At 43.2% G+C, this 20,844-nt stretch overlaps 1 protein-coding gene across 2 annotated transcripts in view; it reads left to right on the forward strand.

Annotated features, from left to right (window-relative positions):
* Window positions 1-8,859, forward strand: part of GLIPR2 (GLI pathogenesis related 2) — a 54,542-nt gene extending 45,683 nt beyond the window's left edge. For both annotated transcript variants that reach the window (XM_053260128.1, XM_053260129.1), the window contains exons 5-6: window positions 1,040-1,117; window positions 4,974-8,859. In XM_053260128.1, coding sequence (XP_053116103.1) covers window positions 1,040-1,117; window positions 4,974-5,134 — 239 coding nt within the window. In that variant the 3' untranslated portion in view covers window positions 5,135-8,859. The remainder of the gene's footprint in view (window positions 1-1,039; window positions 1,118-4,973) is intronic.
* Window positions 8,860-20,844: the final 11,985 nt, after the last annotated feature.

The raw sequence follows: 20,844 nt of genomic DNA on the forward strand, positions 1-20,844 counted from the left end.
GGGCTAGCAGAGAGATAAACTGAAGCTGAATCCAAGCAAGATAGAGGTGCTCATTGTTGGGGGTCATAATCTGCAAGACAGATTAGAATTTCCTGTTCTGGATGGGGTTACATTCCCCCCAAAAGAACAAATCTGTAGCTTGAGAGAGCTCTTGGAGCTGGATCTCACCTTGGTGTCTCAGGCTGAGGCTGTGGCCAGGAGCACTTTTTGCCAGCTTTTTTTGATTCAACAATTCCACCCCTTCCTGAGAGAAAGACCTGAAAACAGTGGTGCAAACATCTAGTAACTTCCAGGTTGGACTACTGCACTGCGTTCTATGTAGGGCTGCCTTTGTGCGTAGTTCAGAAACTTTAGTTAGTTGCCTGGTGTTGTTGACCACACAAATTGTACCTGCACATGTGCTGATGCCATGTGTGTTGTGTGCCAATGCATTGCGCATGTGCTGCTGGGAACAGGGAAGCTGCCACGAAGCATGGCTTTTTAGAATGGACTGTGCTGCGGGGTGGGGGGCAACGGAGGAGCAAGAGGGACCTGCATGCCTCCCTTTAAAGCTACCACTCTCTGCCACCTTGCAGATGTATGAAACACTTTGTGCACATCCCTACTGTCTTCCTTGGAAGTCTGTGTTTTTCGTTTTAATGTAAACTACCCTGAGCCACTTCAGTAAGGGTAGTATATAAATTGAATAAACAAATAAAATATCCTCTCTTCCCCTCTTCTGCCCCCACGGTTATGAGGGGCATTTGCAGATTATATATAAATTACCAGTGTGCATGTCTTTAAGGAACTATAATTTCGTGATTTGTTTTTATAGCCAGAGCTTACTTTCCCTTGTTGTTAGTCAAAAGTGGTATATGAACATCTCTTCTCTAAATATTTTAGATTTTTACTAATTTAATTCCAGCTTGATTGAAAAGAATTCATGATAATGCACAGGTGAAATAGCATGAAAGGGAAGACTTAATAGCTTGGCAATATTTTTTCAAAAAATTACTTCATCCATTCATACTGTGAAATTTAAATCTCATTCACCTTGCAGGAAAGGAAGTAGCTGACAGATGGTATGGTGAAATAAAAAGTTACAACTTTCAGAGCCCAGGGTTTTCCTCTGGGACAGGTGAGTATAGGCACTTATTTAAAGAGAGCATTAAAAAAAATGTTTGTTTTCCTACTATATTTCAAAAATTGTAAGCTTTTAAAATAAGCTTATGGTGAACGAATAGTAGTTTTTAAAAGCATGTTATTCAAACTGACAGCAATAAATTGAGAGTTAACATAAGAAAAGCCCTGCCCAAGGCCTATCTAGTCCAACATCCTGTTTCACACAGTATCCCACCAGATGCCAGGGATGTGCATGGAACTGTTTGGCGCTCCATTCTAGTAGCACTGAACCAATTCCATCAACCGGTGTTCAAGCCAGTTCGGAGGGTGGGAGCTTTCTTCCGGGGGCAGGGAAGGTGCTGCCTACCTGCCAGCCCCTGCCCTGCTGCTTTCCCCTGCCGGAGCTCTCACAAAAAGTGGGCATGCCTGCCTGCAGCCCCGGTCAGCGTTGCCACGCAAATGGCTAATGTGCATGCCCGTGCTATTTGTGGTTCCGTGCACATCCCTACTGGGGGGCCCACAAACAAGAGGTGAGAACATGCCCTCTCTCCTGCTGTTGCTCCCCTGCAACTGGTATTGAGAAGCATCGTGCCTCTGAGACTGGAGGTGCCCACAGCCACTGGAGTAGTAGCCATTGATAGTAGGGATGTGCACACATTGATTTTTTTGATTCGATTTGTGCCCAAAACAAATCACCCCTGATTTGTTTTGTATTCAAATCTAACCCCTACAAATCACCCCAGATTAAATTTGTATTTGCTTCGATTCGATTTAGATTTGGACCAATTCCGGCCACTTAACAAGGTCCTAGGGGCACCAGATTTGGATGGTGGGTAGGTCCCCATGGTTGCCACCTATCAGCCAAATCTCAAGGCAGTGGGACATTTGGTTGATTTTTAATGAATTTTTTACGTTTTTACTGATTTTGAACATTTCTGCCATAGGAAACAATGGGGATTCGAAGTTGCCATATCCTAACCCTAAAAAGGATCCTCAACTTTCATTTTTAAAAAACCCAAAAAACTAAGCTCTAGCCCTTGTAGAAGTGGAGTTACGGAGCAAAATGTGCAGCCATTATTTTTCAAGTGTTTGGATTTTTTGGTGTATGATAACTTTTTCTCATAATGAATCCCTATGAGGATTCTTAGCACACCTTTATTTCTTCTGTTCATTTTGACTGTCACTGGACAGTGCCAACTGTCATCTGCCATGTGCCAACTACACCCCCCCCCCCACACACACACCCCTGCAAGGCATTTTAATTTTTAGGAATATTGAAATGTTTAAATTCTTTGGTGTCTAATAACTTTCCCTCATAATGAATCTCTATGAGGATTCATTATATGCCTTTGTTTCTTCTGTTCATTTTGACTATCATTGGACAGTGCCAACTGTCCACTACCATGTATCAACTACATACACACACACACACACACACACACACACACTGAGGTACTCCGTTTATTTCTAAGGTATTTTTGAAGTGTTTAGATCTTCATTACACACCTTCATTTCTTCTGTTCATTTTGACCCCACTGCTTTGCAGGTAGGGGTGGGGAATTAAGTGGCATCCCATGTTCCAACTACCCCCCCCAAACCCACTGGGTACTCAGTTTATGTTTTAGGAATTTTTGAGGTGTTTAGACTCTGGTGTGTAATGAATCCTCATAAGGATTCATTATCAGGAAAGGTTATTAGACACCAAAGAGCCTAAACACTTGAAAAAAATCCTAGAACATAAACTGAGTAGTATCGCACTGCCTTGCAGGTGGGAGTGGGATGTAGTTGGCACATGGCACTGTCAAAAAGACAGTCAAAATGAATAGAAGAAATGAAGGTGTGTAATGAATCTTCATAGGGATTCATTGAGGGGAAGTTATTATACACCAGAGAATCCAAACACTTGAAAAATAGTGACCACACATTTTGCTCCATAACTCCATTTCTACAAGAGCTAGAGTGTAGCTTTTTTCAAAAAATGAAAGCTGGGAATCGGGTAATTAAGAGGAGGGACCCGAATCTTCAATCGATTCAAATTGAATCCGGCGCGATTTGATTTGTACCTGAATCTAGCCAATGGACCACAAGGATGATTTGTTTTGTATCCAAATCACCCAAATCAGCTAGATTCAGGTACAAATCGATTTGTACCTGAATCAGTTTGCACATCTCTAATTGATAGATCTGTCTTCCATGAATTTGTCTAAGCCTCTTTTAAAGCCATGCAAGCTGGTGGCCATCAGTACACCCTATGGCAAAGAATTCAATAGATTAATTATGCACTGTGTAAAAAAGTACTTTCTCTTATTGATCCTAAATTTCCAAACCTGCAGTTTCATGGGATGACCCCGGTTCTTGTGTTGTGAGAGGAGAAAATTTTCTCTCTGCCCATCCTTGCCACTCAATGCATAATTGTATACACCTCTATCATGTCTCCTCATAGTCGCCTCTTTTCCAAAGTAAAGAGCCCCACATGCTGTAGATTTGCTTCATAAGGAAGGTGCTCCGGGCCCTTGATCATCTTGGTTTCCCTCTTCTGCACCTTTTTCCATTTAAGATACAGTGACCAGTTGATGGCTGTACTTGTGACTGGGCCAAACTGCATGTTACATTAAGCACATTAATGGCCCTTGTGTGCTTGAGTCGCCAACCCGCCCCCCCCCCATGGCAGGTGTGTGTGTGTTGTGGGGGACAAGCAGGATTAGGACTCTAGTGAAGGAAGAGGGGTCCTCTTCCAGATGAGGCCCCTCATGGAGGTATATGCCCCAGGAGAGAAGCTGCCACTTGTGCCAATGGCGTTCTCTCCTGAGACAAATAGCCATTGTGGGGGCAGGGAATCCAGATCTGCAGGGGTAAAAGATTAACTCCTTTCTGCCCTTGCCATGGCCCTGATGCTCCCTTCCTGCTGGCTACTGTTTTGGGGGGATGGAAACAAGCCTGCAAGGGTCAATAATGTATTTAACATAATATATAGTTTGGCCCTATGAACTTATTCTTAATTTTTAACATCATAATTTAAAAAGGCATTTCCAAAGGCATTGTATAGCTTAATTTTTCATGAAATGGCAGAGTGATTACTGAGAAATTATGTTGATTGTTTTGTGCTAACCTGCACAATAGCATGCCCTTCTTGTGGGCTTTCTTCCTGGAAAAATACAGGTGTTTGTGGTTTATATAAGAACAGATTTTTGACGCTTAGTTTGTACTGAGCATACCAGGAAATTGCAAGCTAAGGGAAGTAATAATCCTATTCCTTTAAAAAATTGAAATAGATGCTTTCAGTTGAAAACAAGTCCAAATTCAGTCACATTTTGATAATCCACTGTAACCTAGAAACCAAATTGGCTCAGTGAATGTGATCTGGAAGTGTTATAATGGAAACCAGTTCCCACTTGTGGGCGCTTACATGCAAAATTTCAAAGCAGGCAGTCTTCCCAGAAAGTCACAACTACAGGTGTAAAGTTTTAAATAAAATGCTTTATTGAGTACAAAGTAAAGGTTTGACTATAATTTCCCAATGTAACATGGGGATTCCCATGTAACACAGGCATTCTAAATGAAACACATGTCCTGGGCTTGATGCTGTACCACTGATGTGGTTATGTAAGGAAGGCTATTTCTGTGAGATGGGGAAGGGGAACAATGGTGGATGATCTGCTTAAGCAAAAAAAATTCAGAGAGAGTGCATACGAATGGATGACCCCGGTAAAAACCCGTATCTAAAAATTATATCCTGGTACTTCATGATAACATTAGGTAACTTTCCTGAAACAAACACTTTGATCTCTCTTTGATTTTGCTGAGTCTAGCTTGAAACCCTTCTCATAAACTAATATAGTTTATATTGTTACTCCCCCCCCCCCCAATTTCAGGACACTTTACAGCAATGGTTTGGAAGAACACAAAGAAGATGGGAGTTGGAAAGGCAGCAGCAAGTGATGGTTCTACGTTTGTGGTGGCAAGATATGAGCCTGCGGGGAATATTGTAAATCCTGGCCACTACGAACAAAATGTTCTTCCACCGAAGAAATAGCTCTGTCAGGAGTGGAAGTGGGGAAAAGACTATTTTAGCGGTTAATGAAGAACAGAACTAAGGATTGGATTCGATTGGACAGAACTTTCATTTTATTAAATGAAGTTGAATGGTATCTCATGCTTGAACAAAATGTTTAGAATTTAACACAGAAACTTCAGCCATGTTTAACGGAGATGCAATCATGCCTATCAAAATTTCCTTTTGTGTGGAAAACGGTGCTGAAGTTTGGAGGATCTGCAGCAAGCCCAAAATAGAGTAAAAGGAAACATGAGTTCATATAGAAACATCATGGTTTGAGAAACTTTGTATTTGTGTGGGGTCTTCTTAAAAGGCATTTATAAGCTTTAATTAAAATTTAACAACTTTAAAATTATTTTTAATATATTCAGATTTTCCAACATTTTTAATTAAATAGTCTGAGTTTGGCCAAGATACCAAAATTGTTGCTTATACATTCCTTTCAACTTTGTGGGGTATTTCATTCTGTTATGGTTTTAGTGCCTTTTGATTAGCTGTTTCAGGGCTCTCTCCTATAGCCTCGATGTGTGCTGAAAGTAACATTTGTGTTCTGTGACAAATTGCATGTGTGGAAATCATAGTGATCTTGTAGATTATGATAGACAAGCCTTATTGGGTAACACTTGGGATACAGCATGTGAAAACTGCTATCTATTTTATAATCAATGCGGTACAGAGATGTCATGAAATATGTTTCAATTAAAAGTCAGCTCTAGAATAAAAGGATAGCTACAACTTGGCTGCAAAACTTGCACACAGTGAACCTTCATGAGATTTGGTTAAATGCTGTATGTTCCCTCAGAGCCCCGAGTACAGGCAGTTTATATACTGGGTGCCCAATCCAGCATCTTGAGATTCTAGGCATTCATATAAAGCAAACAAACGAAGCAGGTTCCTAGCCCTTCTGACTGGGAAGTTATGCTTGAAAGTATGTGGGTAATGCTGCTGAAATATCAAAAGCTTAGAGGGGTGACTGAATAAAATTTCTGGTGGTTGAGGGCAGAGTTTCAGTGCCTGATACAGCTTTTTGTCTCTGTCAATGACTAACAAAAATCAGAACCAACTATGCACAAAAATAAAAAATGCTTCAGAAAATTTGCAAATTGAGCATATGCGCATAATTCATAATAGGTTGTAGAATTCACTTTGGTGCAGAATTTAGACTGACTGGATGTAAAAGTTCAAAATGGTTAGCATGAAGTATGCACAGTTTTCCCTCCACTTTCAATTCAGCTGACATTTTACATGATATGGTGTCTGTAGTAGTTTACATTAAAATATACATATATGTCTGTCTTAATGGTGACTAGGGAAAGTGTGCCGTTGAGTCGTTATTGACTCCTGGCGACCACAGAGCCCTGTTGTTGGTTTTGGTAGAATACAGGGGGTAGTTACCATTGCCATCTCCCGTGCAGTATGAGATGATGCCTTTCAGCATCTTCCTATATTGCTGCTGCCCAATATAGGTGTTTCCCATTGTTTGGGAAACTTACCAGTGGGGATTTGAACTGGTAACTTCTGGCTTGCTAGTCAAGTCATTTCCCCACTGCACCATTAGGTGGCCGATTAATGGTGACTAGGGGAAGGCATATAGTTTGAGATACTTTCCCCATCATTAGAAATCAAACCCCTTCTTTCTCTCCTGACCTTCCCCAATTTAGCTCCTTGACTGTGTGAGAAATACTGTATTCCCTCTAATCAGCTGCTCTCCTAGAACAATATTCCCATTCCTGAACTATTAGATTCCTAAGTGGAACTGCGGGGTTTTGTGTATGCTGCAATTCCATGGAAATGCAAAGAAAAAATTGGTGCAGAATTCAGCTTCCTGAAAAACTCTGCTTTCTTCTTTCCAAGAAGAAAGAATGAAGAAAGTTCTTAACCCTTATGGTTGCAAAAAATATGCTTGGAAATGTGTGGCCAGAACCAGCTAACATATCAAATTTATTTACGAATACTTAAATACTGCTTTTCAACAAAAGTTCTCAAAGCAGTTTACATGGAAAAATAAATAATAAAGATACTTCCCTGTCCCCAAAGGGCTCACAGAATAAAAAGAAACACAAAATTGACACCATCAATTGCCATTGGAGGGATGCTGTGCTGGGGTTGGATAGGAACAGTTGCTCTTCCCCCGCTAAATATAAGAGAATCACCACTTTAGAAGGTGACACTTGTAAAAGAAAAACTCTTTTAAAAAACTCTTCTAAAAAAACCCAGAAGTGTGACTAAGATATTCAGGAGGAAAGGGCTGGGTTACAGTGTTGTTTTCCCTCCCCTTAAATGACTACCAAACCAGAATAAATAATGAAAGATAGCCAAAAGGGGGGGGGGGAGTCACATAAGAGCAATTATAAATATATGCTCTCCGTTTGTATAATGGATGCAAGTCACATAATTCTGCTTTACTTGGTACAAAATTTGGATTACTTGGGTACTTTTTAAAGTGGTGGGGTACATGCATTCTAAATAGACATTTTGTTCTTGCTTCTTCGTGTTGCTTCTTCATGTTGGCATTTTAATACATCTGAAATAATATGTGGTGTTATTTCATGCTGTGTGTAGTTTCCCAAGAAAACTGAGATGGTTTATAATATTTCGTGCTGTAGTCTGTAATGCTAGCATCTGGAACTCAGTTACAGTTTCCACGTGTTAAGAAACTGCACACTGGGAATCAATCCTGCATTTCCCCATTATTGGGGTGACCATATGCAAACACTTTAAAAAAATAGTAACCACAGAGTCAATATTAGCTACAATTCTGTGCGGTTAAGTCCTCTGTCTTCACTGAGACCTAACATCAAGAACTAAGAATAGGATTACTACTTAGTGAGGCTCTACACACGATCTATGTGTAGAGCCTAAATAAGCTTTGCGGGGAAAGTGGGTTTAGCCTGCTCTCCCCGCAGACAAGTAGGGAGCTTGCCCTGGGCGCCTGGATCGGCCACCCACACGACTACTGGCTCTGTCACGGAGCCAATAAGGGTGGTGGGGATCAGGGGCCACCCAGTCCCCAGAAGTCCCAGAACGCCCCATATGAGTGCACAGGGCATTCTGGGGAGACCCCCAAGGCCGGGAGGCTTGGGAGTTTCCTCATGAGTCGGTGTGGAGTCGTGACCATGGCGACTCACGATCGCCAAAACAGGGTTAGCGGAGCACTCACTCCACTAACCTCAGTTAAGGGAGGGGATTAAGTGGGCTCACTGCTGGGAGCCATGCGGCTCCCAGCAATTCTCATGACCGCTCGAAAGCAGGCTGGGCTCCCTTACCCCACTTTCAAGTGGTCACGTGAATAGCCTCAGGGTATACTAGGGAGTATACCAGAGATAGTTAATAAACACTGATAGATGAAAGTTTTGGAACAAAAATGCCTCAGGCCAGGGTGTGGGCAGACCCTTTATCCCAGCTGTGCTGCCACTAAGAGTCATTATTTTCACCCCATCCCACACTTCCTTATATTCTTATAGCCTTGATCAAATTGAATTTTGTGAATATTCAGCTTGTGAATATTCAACTTTTAAGCTTGTATTTTTAAAAAATGGAGTAGGATTAAAAAAGAATACAAACGTTGCCTTTCATCGTTGCATATTAAATTGTTCCAGCTCAATCATGTTGCAATGTGTGCTGTATACGCGATCCCTTTAAATGTTACCAGGAATTCAATGCAGCATAAGGAATATTTGAAAATAAAGTATTTTCATATTAAATATTTATGGCTGTTTTTAAACAGATCTTCATCACTTTTGCGATGATTTAGAACTGCTGTCAATGTTCTGAGCAGTAATTTGACAGAAAAGAGAAGTCCATTGGGACTCCATGAGGAAGTGAGAATCATTGTAAATATGGTAAATTGCACGTCTAGTTTTGTATCTAAATTGGAGAGTAGAAGTCTTCAGAGATTCCCATACAGAAGAATAGGAGAGGAGGGAACTTGTCATGTCAGGCAAAAGGGAGTGGGAGTGAGGTCTGGGAACCATAGTTGTATATAGAATGAGTAAAGCTCTTTTTAAAAGGTAGGTTGGGATACTGATGGACATCTTTTTATTTGCTTGTTGGGCGAGGCTTAATTTAACATTGTTGGGCACCATGGGGTTTCATCCAGGAGCTCTGTGGGTCAGATACCAATTCCCTGCTACTTAGCTGCTGTGACCATTGGAGGTGAGACCTGAAGACAGTTCAAGTCAGAATGCCCCAGGCTAGACTTCTTGGGTCTCAGGAAATTTCAGAGAGCCAGTTCTACGCCAGTGCTTGCCAAATATTTTTGCTGCACTCACCAAGCCTTTGCACCTCCTCAAGTGAAGCCACTGCCTTTTCCATCTGTCCTGTTGGATTTCTTGCCTACCTGCTGTTTGTCCAGGCTGCTCCAGGTACTTGCTAGAGGTGGGAACTGATCCTCACCAGCACTCCGATCCGGTTGCTACATAACTATCCCAGGTACTTGACATGTGCCTTGCAAGTCAAACAAATGCCTCCTGTTATGGCCACTCTTGTTTTGCTACAGAATGGTGGTTTAATACCTTTCCCCCCACGTTACAACCCTGTAGATATTTACTTTGCAATTTGAGGATTGAAGGCTGATTATTATTGGAGTAAACACAAGTAAAAGCCAAAACTTGACATGTAATCCCATATTGTATTATTTTCCGTTGCCCTCCTATTAAGGTAGTTCTCATGACCAGCCCTACCTGGGTAAGGTTAGTGGTGAGAACCGCCAGGTTCAGTCCTGATCCCAGCGTTCCTTCACCGGGTGTGCCCTCCTACTTCACTGCCTGGTCACGTGGAAGCTCGGGCTGCTGGAAGGAGCTGGGCGGGGGGAGCAGCCAGGCAGCGCAGAGCTCCCCCAATGCAATGCATTGTGGGATATGGGAGGATGCAGCCTGGTTCTCCCCCCTTCCTCTAGCTGCTCTGGGAGCCCTTCCATGCTTGTCATGTGGGCATGCAGCACAGCAGATCCTGGGAGCAGCAAGGATTGTGTGGGGGAAGACGAGCTGGTGCCTCCCCACTAACCTTCTCCACATCCTGCAGTTGTGCTGATGAGAATGACTTCATAGTGTCTTGTTATATTCCAGCAGCAGCCAATAATGTTGAGTTGGGGAGGGGGGCAGGGAAATGCATGTGATTTTGCAGGATTTTGAAACATTTATTTTTATATTTATATGCATCGCCTTGTGAGGTAGGTTAGGCTGAGAAATAAGTAACTGACCTAGAGTCACCCAGGGAGTTTCATGGCTGAATGAGGACTTGAACTTGGGACTCCCTAGTCCTTGTTCAACTCTCTAACTACACTAGGGATGTGCAGAACCGGTCCAGCGGTCCGCTGTCTGACAGTTCGGTCCAGGGGTTCGTGATCGAACCGAACCCCTGCCCCGGTTCCGTCGGACCGGAACCAGACCGGAAGGTCCACAAACTTTTTTTTAAAAAATTAACGTAAAAGCAAGTACCTGTAGCCCCTTCGGGGGGCTTGCTGTAGCAGCGGGGGTGATGGTGGTGGTCTGCGCAGGTTCCCTCTCCCCCCGCTGGCCTTCCTGGCCTCGCAGAGGGCATTTGTACATGTGCGGCGGCCGCCAAAATGGCAGCCACTTGCTTTTACAGAGGCCCGGAAGCGCCCAAAAGGCTTTGCTTACCTGGCCGCAGCAGTGGTGAGGAAGGCCGGCGGGGGGAGAGGGAACCTGCGCGGGACACCCCTCCCCCACCGCAGCTAGAGCAAGCCCCCCGAAGGGGTTACAGGTACTTGCTTTTACGTTTTAAAAAAAAAATTTAAGTTTGCGGACTGGACCGGTGGGGGGGGGGGGGGTGGTTCGATGCGGGCTGGACTGAACTGGCCCGGTTCCGTTCGAAGCTGGTCCGGCCTCAAACCGAACCAGGCCAGACGGTTCCGTGCACGCCCCTAAACTACACCACCAGGCTGGGTCTCAAGCAGTTCTTTCAAAAGGCCCCAGGGTTTATTAGCAGCACCTGCCCTGCTCCATCATCATCATCATTATTATTATTATTATTATTATTAATTCGATTTCTATACCGCCCTTCCAAAAATGGCTCAGGGTGGTTTACAAAGAGAGATAACAAATAAGATGCCTCTTATTTATTAATAAGATAACAATTATTAATAAGATAACAAACAAATAAGATGGCATTACATTTGTACTGGAGCGAAGCCAAAAGTTGGCAACAGATGTCTTCTGGCTTGAATATGCACAGAGGTAGAGGGGGAGGGACTGCCCCTTGTACCCTTTTAAAAACAAACAAACTGGGTGGCAATCCTCCCAGTAGCTGTAATTTCCCCCAAAGAGTCCTGGACAGCAATGTTACATCAGGTTGTAGTATTGACCTGGTTGGGCTTCTGTGGGGGAAAGTGGCCAGTGGCACTGGGAACCACCATTTCCCCCAAAAAGTCCCTGCAGAGGGAAACTCCAGAACATAGTGTCATTCTCAGGGAATTCTGGGATGAGAAATGATGGCTGCCAGCTTGTGAGTGCTGGGAGGAGTTATGCCCACAATGTGTTTCATCCCCACCCTCATGTGCCCCCGTATTGCCAACTGTGAATGGGGTGGTGGAATTGGAGTGGAACATATGCAGACAGCACTAATTTGTTTAGGTAATCTACCAAAATTTGGGGTAGCAGTAAGGAGAATGTTGCTCCCCAGAAATTTGTTTTGCCTTTGTCTTTAGTTTTTCTTTAGGCACCTTGTGCAGAATATAAAAAGCAGGTGCCATTATTATTATTCTTGTGTGTCGCTTCCTACAAACTTTTGTTGGTCATGATGTGAAAAAAGCCCCACTCCCAACATGTTTGGGGTTAGTGGTTTGGTCTAACCTTTAAATTAGAAATTTCCCTTGAGGAGGATAGTGTTAATGAAAAGTTATATTGTGAGGTTACAATATTCCCCTTTTGGATTTTTTGTTTCTTGAGTATATAATCAGGATACTCACTGGCTTCCCTGCAGATAAACGTCACTGAGGTTCTACACTTTTAAGGGAGGGAGGGCTCTATCTGTGTGTGAGAGTGAGAGTCTAAATGGAGGAAGAATGACGATTTGGCAAGACATGTTAAACACAAACGTGTAGTCTGCATGATTGCCTCTAACAGTCCGCTAAGTTTATGAAGTCTACATTCAGAAGTGGTCTATCAATCACTTAGAGATGCCAAATGTCAAAAGGCAAATGTGACAAGAAGGACATTTAGAGCAAAAATATCCAGCTTTAATCTAAACCGGTGGCCAGTCTGCAAAACCAACAGATCACATGAAGTGAGTTTTAGTCCACAAAAGCTTTGCTACGACACACTAGTTACTCTTTAAGGGGCCACACAATTATTTTTGGTACACGGACATGGTTACCCCTCTGGAAGTTGTTCCTGGATTGCATCACTTCAGGCTGCAAGAAAAGGATATTCTCAATGCTCATCTCAAACAATGGAAAACTCTTGAGATTAAATACAGCATCTGAAACTAAATAACCAGTCCAAAAACTCATTCTTCAATAAACTGTATTATAAGGCTCATACCTGTTCACAAATGTGCTCATTTCATTGAAACATATGTTTTGTCTTCTGGTCAATAATGCGAGGAATAAATCACTCTTGCTGACCTCGCCAAAGAAACTTGTAAGAGCTCTCTGTCTTCCTATGCTGTTCATAAATCCAAACTTTCATGCATCACCTGCGTCTGAAGCTGGTCCAGCTCAAAACTCCAAATAAGACGATATAGTGGTGGTAATGATATACACATTCTAGATAAAGCATCATTCTCAATGCTCTTAACATTGAAACATGTTTGCTCAAGTTTGGTAAGATCTTTGTTTTAAATTGTTTTACTTACTCACTAAAGAGGTCTTAATATCTTGTCTGGAGTAAGGGAGAATGCATATATCATCACCACTATATATAGTATTATTTGGAGTTTTGAGCTGGACCACCCTTCTGCCTCTGCTAGGGCTGTGGAGTTCATTCAAATCTTTTTGCATCCCCACAGGACTATTTCCATTGTCTTAGCCATGTGGAGAATGTAAGCTGATAAAAATGGAAAATATAATAGAGGGCTGAAAGATTGCAATATGATCAAATTGGATTTTAACCCCCTCCCCCGCACCACCAAATGAACAAGAACCACACAAGGTGAAAACAATGAGGGACAATGAGGGAGGCTAGGTTGTTGTGCACTTAGGACAGGGCCTTCTCTGTTGCTGCCCCCAGACTCTGGAATGCTCTCCCGGTGGGTATTGGCTCCTCCGTCTCCATCACAGTTTTTAGAAAACATGTCAAATCGTGGCTTTTTACCCAGGCTTTTATATGATTGCCTCCGCTGCCGCTTCTTGTATTTTGTATTGTTTTTATGCTGGTGTTTTAATTTTTTTTTAAAAAAAATCAGATCTGTTTTTATACTTTTTAGCTCAATATTTTAATGTGTCTTTTTTATAATTGTGTTTTTACATTTTATTGTGAGCCGCCTTGAGATTTTCTTAATGAAAGGTGGGGTATAAATTGAATAATAAATAAATAAATAAATAAAAAATGGGATGAAGAGTGCACTCAGGTGCAGAAGTGAGAGGGTGTGGTGGGGTCATACCTGTGGGAGGCAACTCTCTCATACACCATTACCTACACAGATAAGCATTCCACTACAAGTTGCATTGTGGTCCATCTACAATTTTTCCCCATTCTGTAAACAAGAAAACATAAATGTAGGAATTATAAAGATACTGGTGTTTCTTGGATTGGCACACAGATCGATCAAAGTTACAGGATGTGCAAAATGTCATCTGGATCAACCGCAAAATTGCCCATAGGAATCAGCAATCATGTTGAAATGGACTATTGTCTGTAAAGACTCTCTCTCTCGCACCACATCGTCTTGGCTTTGAAAGTCTTTTATGTTCTCTTACAACTTTAGCAATGTGAATCGTATGCTTCTAAGAGGCCTTTATTTCTCCTTTAACATATTAGGGTTGTAGGAAAGCAACACATATTTTCCATTCAGCATATAAATGATTCCAGCAAGTGACATTTGAAGCACAGAGCCATTCCACTTACTAAGGCTAACTACTTTCCAGTAGATGGCAGTGTTACTCTTCCCCTGAATGGGAAGCATAACATTGGATTAGGCAGCTGCTGAACACTTGCCTGTGTTTACTGCTCTTTTTGGCCAAGAGTACATATGTCTTAACGTAATTGGGTCATTTTATACAATATTAATTTTTTCCTTAAAGCAAATACACTTTTAAAACTGCCTCTATTGTAACTTGTATAAAATTTCCAAGGTGATGAGATTTGCAGGGTGGCAGAGATGTAACACTAGATTGGATGGTTTTAAAAGGGACTTAGACAAAGCCATGGAGTACAGGTCTATCAATGGCTACTAGTCTGGTAGCTATTGGCCACCTCCAGCTGCAGAGACAAGATGCCGCTAAATACCAGTTGCAGGGGAGCAACAGCAGGAGAGGAGGAAAGCCCTCACTCCCTGCCTGTGAGCTTCTTGGAGGCATCTGGTGCAGGGGTATAACTATAATTGAGCGGATGGGTTCAAAGAACTCAGGCTCCCGAGCTCCCGAGAGCCCCCCCCCCAGATCCCCCCATCTTCATTATCTCCCTCACTCCACGAGAGAGGAGTGAACTCGGGCCCCCTCTCCCTTAGCTATGTCCCTGATCTGGCGGGCCATTGTGTGAAACAGGATGCTGGACTAGATGGGCCTTGAGCCTGATCCAGCAGGGCTGTTATGTTCTTAAGAGGAATTCAAAGAAAAAAAATAGCAGAATTGTACAGTGCTTTCATAGGAGATCCCTCTAGACTTGGTTAGTAATTGTGTTTGGGTACAAGCTGGTATCTAGCCACAAAAATTATTAAATGGTGGCAGCTGCAGGTAGCAAGGCCTGGAATTTGCTAAGGGCCAAACCACTTTGGGCTGGCTTAGCAAATGCTTGACCTTGACTGATGCCTCAACTGAATCAACACTATCATTTTTGCCTCAGGTCTTCTCTCAGTTCAGGTGGGGCTTAGAAAGTCTGCTTCTTCTGACATCATTAGTAGGTTGCTTGATGTCTGAGTACATGCATGTGATCTTGGCAGATTGAAAGGGGACCATTGATGCTATCCTGCCCAGAGACCCACAGCTCTGTGAACAGAAAAAGCTTTCCACATTTCAAAGACCAGTGTATAAGAAAAACCTCACAAAAACATAGAAAAATTAGCAGCTTTCTACTGTAAAACCACAATGAATTTTAACAAAGCAACTCCACCAAGTTCGCATTATCTTGGAATGTGATGTCTCTACTAGACAGTTACAATGTGGCTGTCCTGAATGGGAGACTTAAGCTAGAGAGCCACCCTTGTTATTGAATTTGCTGCATCTACTGCCTCCCTCTTCATTTAAAACTATTGCACAAGCATGACAGTAACCATAATACATGGTTTTGACTTGTAACCAAGCTCAGAGCTGATGAGAGAGAGTGGGAGCACTTACCTGAGCAGCATTTGAATCCATGCCTTCTAGTCCTTGAAGAGCATTCTTGAGCATCAACAGGGCAGACCTTGACTCCTTCCCCTTCATTCTTAGAAATTTATGACAAAACATTATTTCATAAAACAATTTGTAAAAATGTTGGGGCTGCTCATGCACGTGAGTTGCGATTACTGCTTCCCATGCACTCTTGCCAAGGGAATTGCTCATGGCTGATGATGCAGTGGTAAATGAGGTGAGGTGTGCAGTTACTGAGGCTACGAGGGGCTCACTGTTGCTGAACCATAGGAGGAAAAACTGGGTAGCTTTTCCTCCTACCCTGCTTCCACACAATCACACCTACACAGGTTTTCTTCTTACCTTGCTTCCACACAACTGAAAATTGGGAGTATACACAGCTCCCAAACACGGGTAGAATACAGTTTTTGATTGTGTGAATGTACTCATAGTTAAACTGGTATAAAAACGATGTATGCTGCAAACATAGATGCCACTTAGTCATTTGTGTTGGTGAAGGCAGAACTGCAGCTGTGGTAATCTTGGCAGGACCATAGTATTATTTTGCTTGCATGCAAAATAGTTCTGATGAACAGTATGTAAAGCTATGCTAACAATTTCTCCACATCCATCACAATGGTCCAAGTCTTAAAACTATTAATGATTTTTTTCAACAGCTCCAGTGATTTTTCAGCTACCCACAAAGGCCATGAATCAACATAACCAAAACTGTTAGTGCAGCATTTAACAGCAATTAACCTACTGTTATGGGAACTACTTTCCCCTCCTGAATTAGCCCATTCTAATCTGCTCACCCAATTAGTCTAAACCGACATAACAACAAAAATAAAAGGTTCAGAATGAAAGTTCTCAGACCTGCAAGGCTTAACTTAATAATATGAAAAGAGACCACTAATTGAGAGAAATGTTTCATATTAAATCCTTCCCCAGACTATTACACGTCAACCGCATTATTTAGGCATTGTCTCTTCACTCACTAAAGGCATTCAGAGATTGAGAAAAATACATCTACATTATTTTGATGTAGATAAATGATCTTACAGTTTTTTCAGAGTCCATATTCAAAAAACAAAATATTTGGCCAACTTCTAAATCAGTTCTTTGTATTATGTTATCATAATTTGTGCTCTGGACCATTTAATCAATTGCCATCAATGAACTTCCCCCTCATTCTGATGGGCAAGGAGAAGCCCCAATGGAATTAAGCCAAAGGTGTTGCTAAGTCTCAAGAACAAGGTAATTAATACAAACAAAACCAATCCTTTTGACCTTTAAAGCAAATGCAGACTGCTCCCCCTTTACCTTCAAAATATATTTGTGATGGAAAACACAGTTTTGCAGCAAGGCCAGAAGAAACAACTCTTCTTACCCTTGTCTTCCTTTCCCTGCTTGTTTTTTACTTCTCTATGTTTAAATGTTAATAGTAAACTCTGTGAGACAGTGAACTGTCAAGGCCCAGGATCTGAGTTCTGCATTAGGGGAGGAAGAGGAGTCCACTTTTGGAACCATCCCACCACCTAGAATATATGATTACAGACACTGAATAATAATAAATGAAGTTGGGAAGTAGCCCCTGAGGAACCCAACCCTGCAAAGACCTCTACAGATGAGGAGGAAAAGGACCCAGCTGTGTTTGTCACCTGAGGAAGTCTCCCTGCCAATGCAATCTGATTGTTATGCTCATGGCTCACGTCATCCAACACACCAAGCACTGGAGGTGAGCAGCACCAGACCTACCAAGGTTGCTGGAGAAAATGCCTCAGCCTGCTTCCCCTTTAACTGAAAGCTGATCTTCTCCAAGGATATAGAATCCAGAACTCCCTGCATCAGTATTTCAGCCATTAGCAGATTTATTCTGACCAGCAGTCCAGATTACTTACATTCTGGCCCAGGTTTCTCTTGCTAGCATTGCCCACTTGTTCAGTCCAGATTCCTGTCTGGGGTTTTGCAAGCTGAGACATCTGATTATGAGCTCACCATTAAGGTTGTCAGCTCTCCAGGACTGGCCTGGAAGAGACATCAATTTCCAAGTGACTACTGAAAGTGATCTTGGTGATGTTAATGGCTTGATATTGCAAAAAATATTGGGGGGTGGGGGAACACCCAGAATAGCTTCTGTATGTTTTGGCAGCCCTACTCACCATGCCTGTCTGGCTGCTGCTTAATTCACTATTGCCCAGAAGTGCAGCTAGGTAATTTTGGACCCTGGACTCAATGAGTTTACACCCCCACCCAGGGGCGTAGCAAGGTTGGAGGGGGCCCAGAGACAAGATTTTAAAATGGGCCCCTCGCAGATATAAACACACTTCACAATATATAGTGCACTCACACTCACATCCCCATTATGAATACGGTGAATATCCAGTTCACATTGAATCTAGTTTTTTTACTCTCTGCTCCTGCCGATCTCCAAGAGACTCAACATAATTCATAGAGGGTGCAACATGGGTGGGTGGGGAGTCATGTGATGTGCCTCAGGGGGGGCCTCGAGGCAGTGGGGCCCCAAGACGACTGCCTCCCCTTGCCTAATGGTAGTTACGCCCCTGCCCCCACCCCTACAAAATAAGTATCCTCTCTGTGTATATATACACACCCACAGGTCTGGGCCAGGGAGCATTTGGGTTGGGTTGGGGTGAGGAGAGACTACACAAACCAATGGATTCACACAGCTTCTTGAGCATTCACTAACTGGGACACAACATGTGTCCCTTGCTCCACACTTCAAACACAAAACCAACTTGGACATATAGTAAATTCATAAGGAAAATACATTAAAACCACAACACATGCCCCTTGCTTCACTGTTCTCATATAGACCTTTTGGATCACAAACCAACTTGAGCATAGTGCATCGGTAGAAAATTTTATTTAGATGTAACAGTTAGTTCCATTTTCACTAGTTGTGATATGTTCTATGGATAGAGATAACACTTTCTGGCAGCTTTACTGCAGTAGGGGAAAATTCATTAAAAATCACAACACTAACCAATTTACTTGAAATAAAGACAAACAAAGTCTTGCCATGTTGGGCTGCATGTGTGCCCAACTTCAGAACTCTAATTCCAGCCATACTGGAAATGTAAAAGGTTGGGCAAGGGTGGGGAGCATCTTGAACTTTTTTTATGAAGGCAAAGGGGAGAATCCTTTACATGGTTTGAGGCAGGGAGGGGCTTCAGTTCCAGGAGTTTTTGTAGTTTTCTGCCATGAAACAAGCCACTTATAGGACTTTTTGAAGTTTTTTGAAAATTAAAAAAACCATTAAAAACCAACAGATTGACTAATCTGCTTCAAGATCAATACACAGTGTTCTGTTAACCTGTCCCACATGCCTAATTTCAGAACTCTAGGCAAAGCCATTCTATAAATATAAGAGAACACCATAGGGCCCCCTAGGAGAGTGGGCACACAGACCTGGGCCCCCAGGTCCATGCCTAACAGCACCCTTGCAATTGCCAGGACTCCAAGTACTTTCCACAGCCCTATCCACACCATTGAGCAGGGGCATCAATAGGGGGTGGCCCCCAGGGCTCAGCCCCCCAATGAATGGCTCATAGCCCCAAATCCCACCAACCACTGCTTCTGCATTGGGGCATGGGTGTCATACCTGTATGTGGCAGGAAGCACACCATGGGAGCAGACAAGTCAGAGTCAAACCAGCAAGGGGTCAAAAGCCAGAAATCTATCCATTGGGGCAGGCAAAGCAAAATCAACCACACAGATGGTGAGAAGGACCCAAAGATCAGTCCATTAGGAGCAGGCAGGGTCAAGGTCTAAAAACAAGCAAGGGAGCAGAAGCCAGGAAATCCAAGAGCAAGAGCAGAAACCAGAGAGCACACATCCACTCAAAAAAAAGAGTTGCTTTAGCAAACAGTGGAGCCAAATTGAAGCCTTAAATATGGAGCCAGCACTGCAGTCCTGCCCAAGCCTGGGGCTGTGCCCTTAAGTACTGGCTGCTGGTGGGGATTGGGGTGTTTCTGGTTCTTCCGCCAACTCAGATGACACAGGCAAGGGTGTGTGGATGGGGTAAGCAGATGCTGGAGTTTCTATTGGTGGAGGTGAGGACCCTTTGATCCCTGCCTCATCCTGCAAGTTGTCTTTGTCAGAGTCAGGCTTATGTGTTACCACCACGTCACTTTGAGAGCCCCTGGCGTCCAGCTGGGGAATCATGAACCCTTCATCTTGGGACTTTTCCGTGTCAGATGCAATGACAGTGGGTGGTCTGGGAGCCTGTGCTGGTTCCCATCAACCCTAAATGCAACTCCCTGACTAATTGTTTATTAGGCATGTGTGAAGTCTATACACAGCCTTCCTGGCACCACATGGAGGTGGCTGTTCTCACCATGCAGTGCTGTGTTTTGCCCAGGGCCAGTAGGACTCTTATAAGGGGAACAGAGTATGGTGTTTTTGGTTAACCCATTCCTTGATCCAGGCCAGCTTTTGAATGGGGCTTGTAGTCCAGTCCTGGAGTAGAGGAGGGGCTAACAAAGCCAGCAGCAAGAGCACTGAAAAGCAGCCTGCACTTGCCTCTTTGTACACAATATCTATTTCATTAAACTGATTCCACTCCACTGCCTTGTCCTTACATACCACAACTCTTTCCTCTGGATTCTACACAGAGCCCTCTTGAGTCCCAGGAGCATCTTGGAAGATCCACACGGAGGTGCTGGGAAGTGTAGTCTTCAGTGTTCTCCCCACCAAGCCCTATGGGGAAAGTGCTGGGTAGGACTACACTTCCCAGCACCTCCATGTGCATCTTCCAAGAGGCCGCTGGGGACAACGGCATTCTGCAGGCATTTGGGGCACTGCAGGTACTGCTGCAGCATTCAAATGCAAGTTGTGCTACAGCTACTTGTGCAAATGCTAAAATTATGTGAGGCAGTTGCGTGGTTGCACAGCCATTATTTCCAATGGCCAGGTGATCATGCAACTCCCTTGTGCAATTTTGGCATTTGTGCAAATGTGTTCTAGCGCAACTTGCATTTGGAAGCTGAAGCTGCTGTGCACAAAACACCCACAGAACACTGAATGAGATGTGAGCTAGTGACTGGCCCGAGCTAGCCACCTTGTGAGCTCCATAGACAGCGGGGTATTTGAACCCAGGTCTTCTTGGTCCAAGTCTAACCATTGCACCCACATTGGCTCACTTTTTTCAGACAACCCCAAACCCATCATTACGAACCCATTGCATTTCAGTGGTGCCCTCCTGACATTTCCATGAGCT

The sequence above is a fragment of the Hemicordylus capensis genome, chromosome 6, assembly GCF_027244095.1.
Source record: "Hemicordylus capensis ecotype Gifberg chromosome 6, rHemCap1.1.pri, whole genome shotgun sequence".
In the NCBI taxonomy this organism is placed as follows: domain Eukaryota; kingdom Metazoa; phylum Chordata; class Lepidosauria; order Squamata; family Cordylidae; genus Hemicordylus; species Hemicordylus capensis.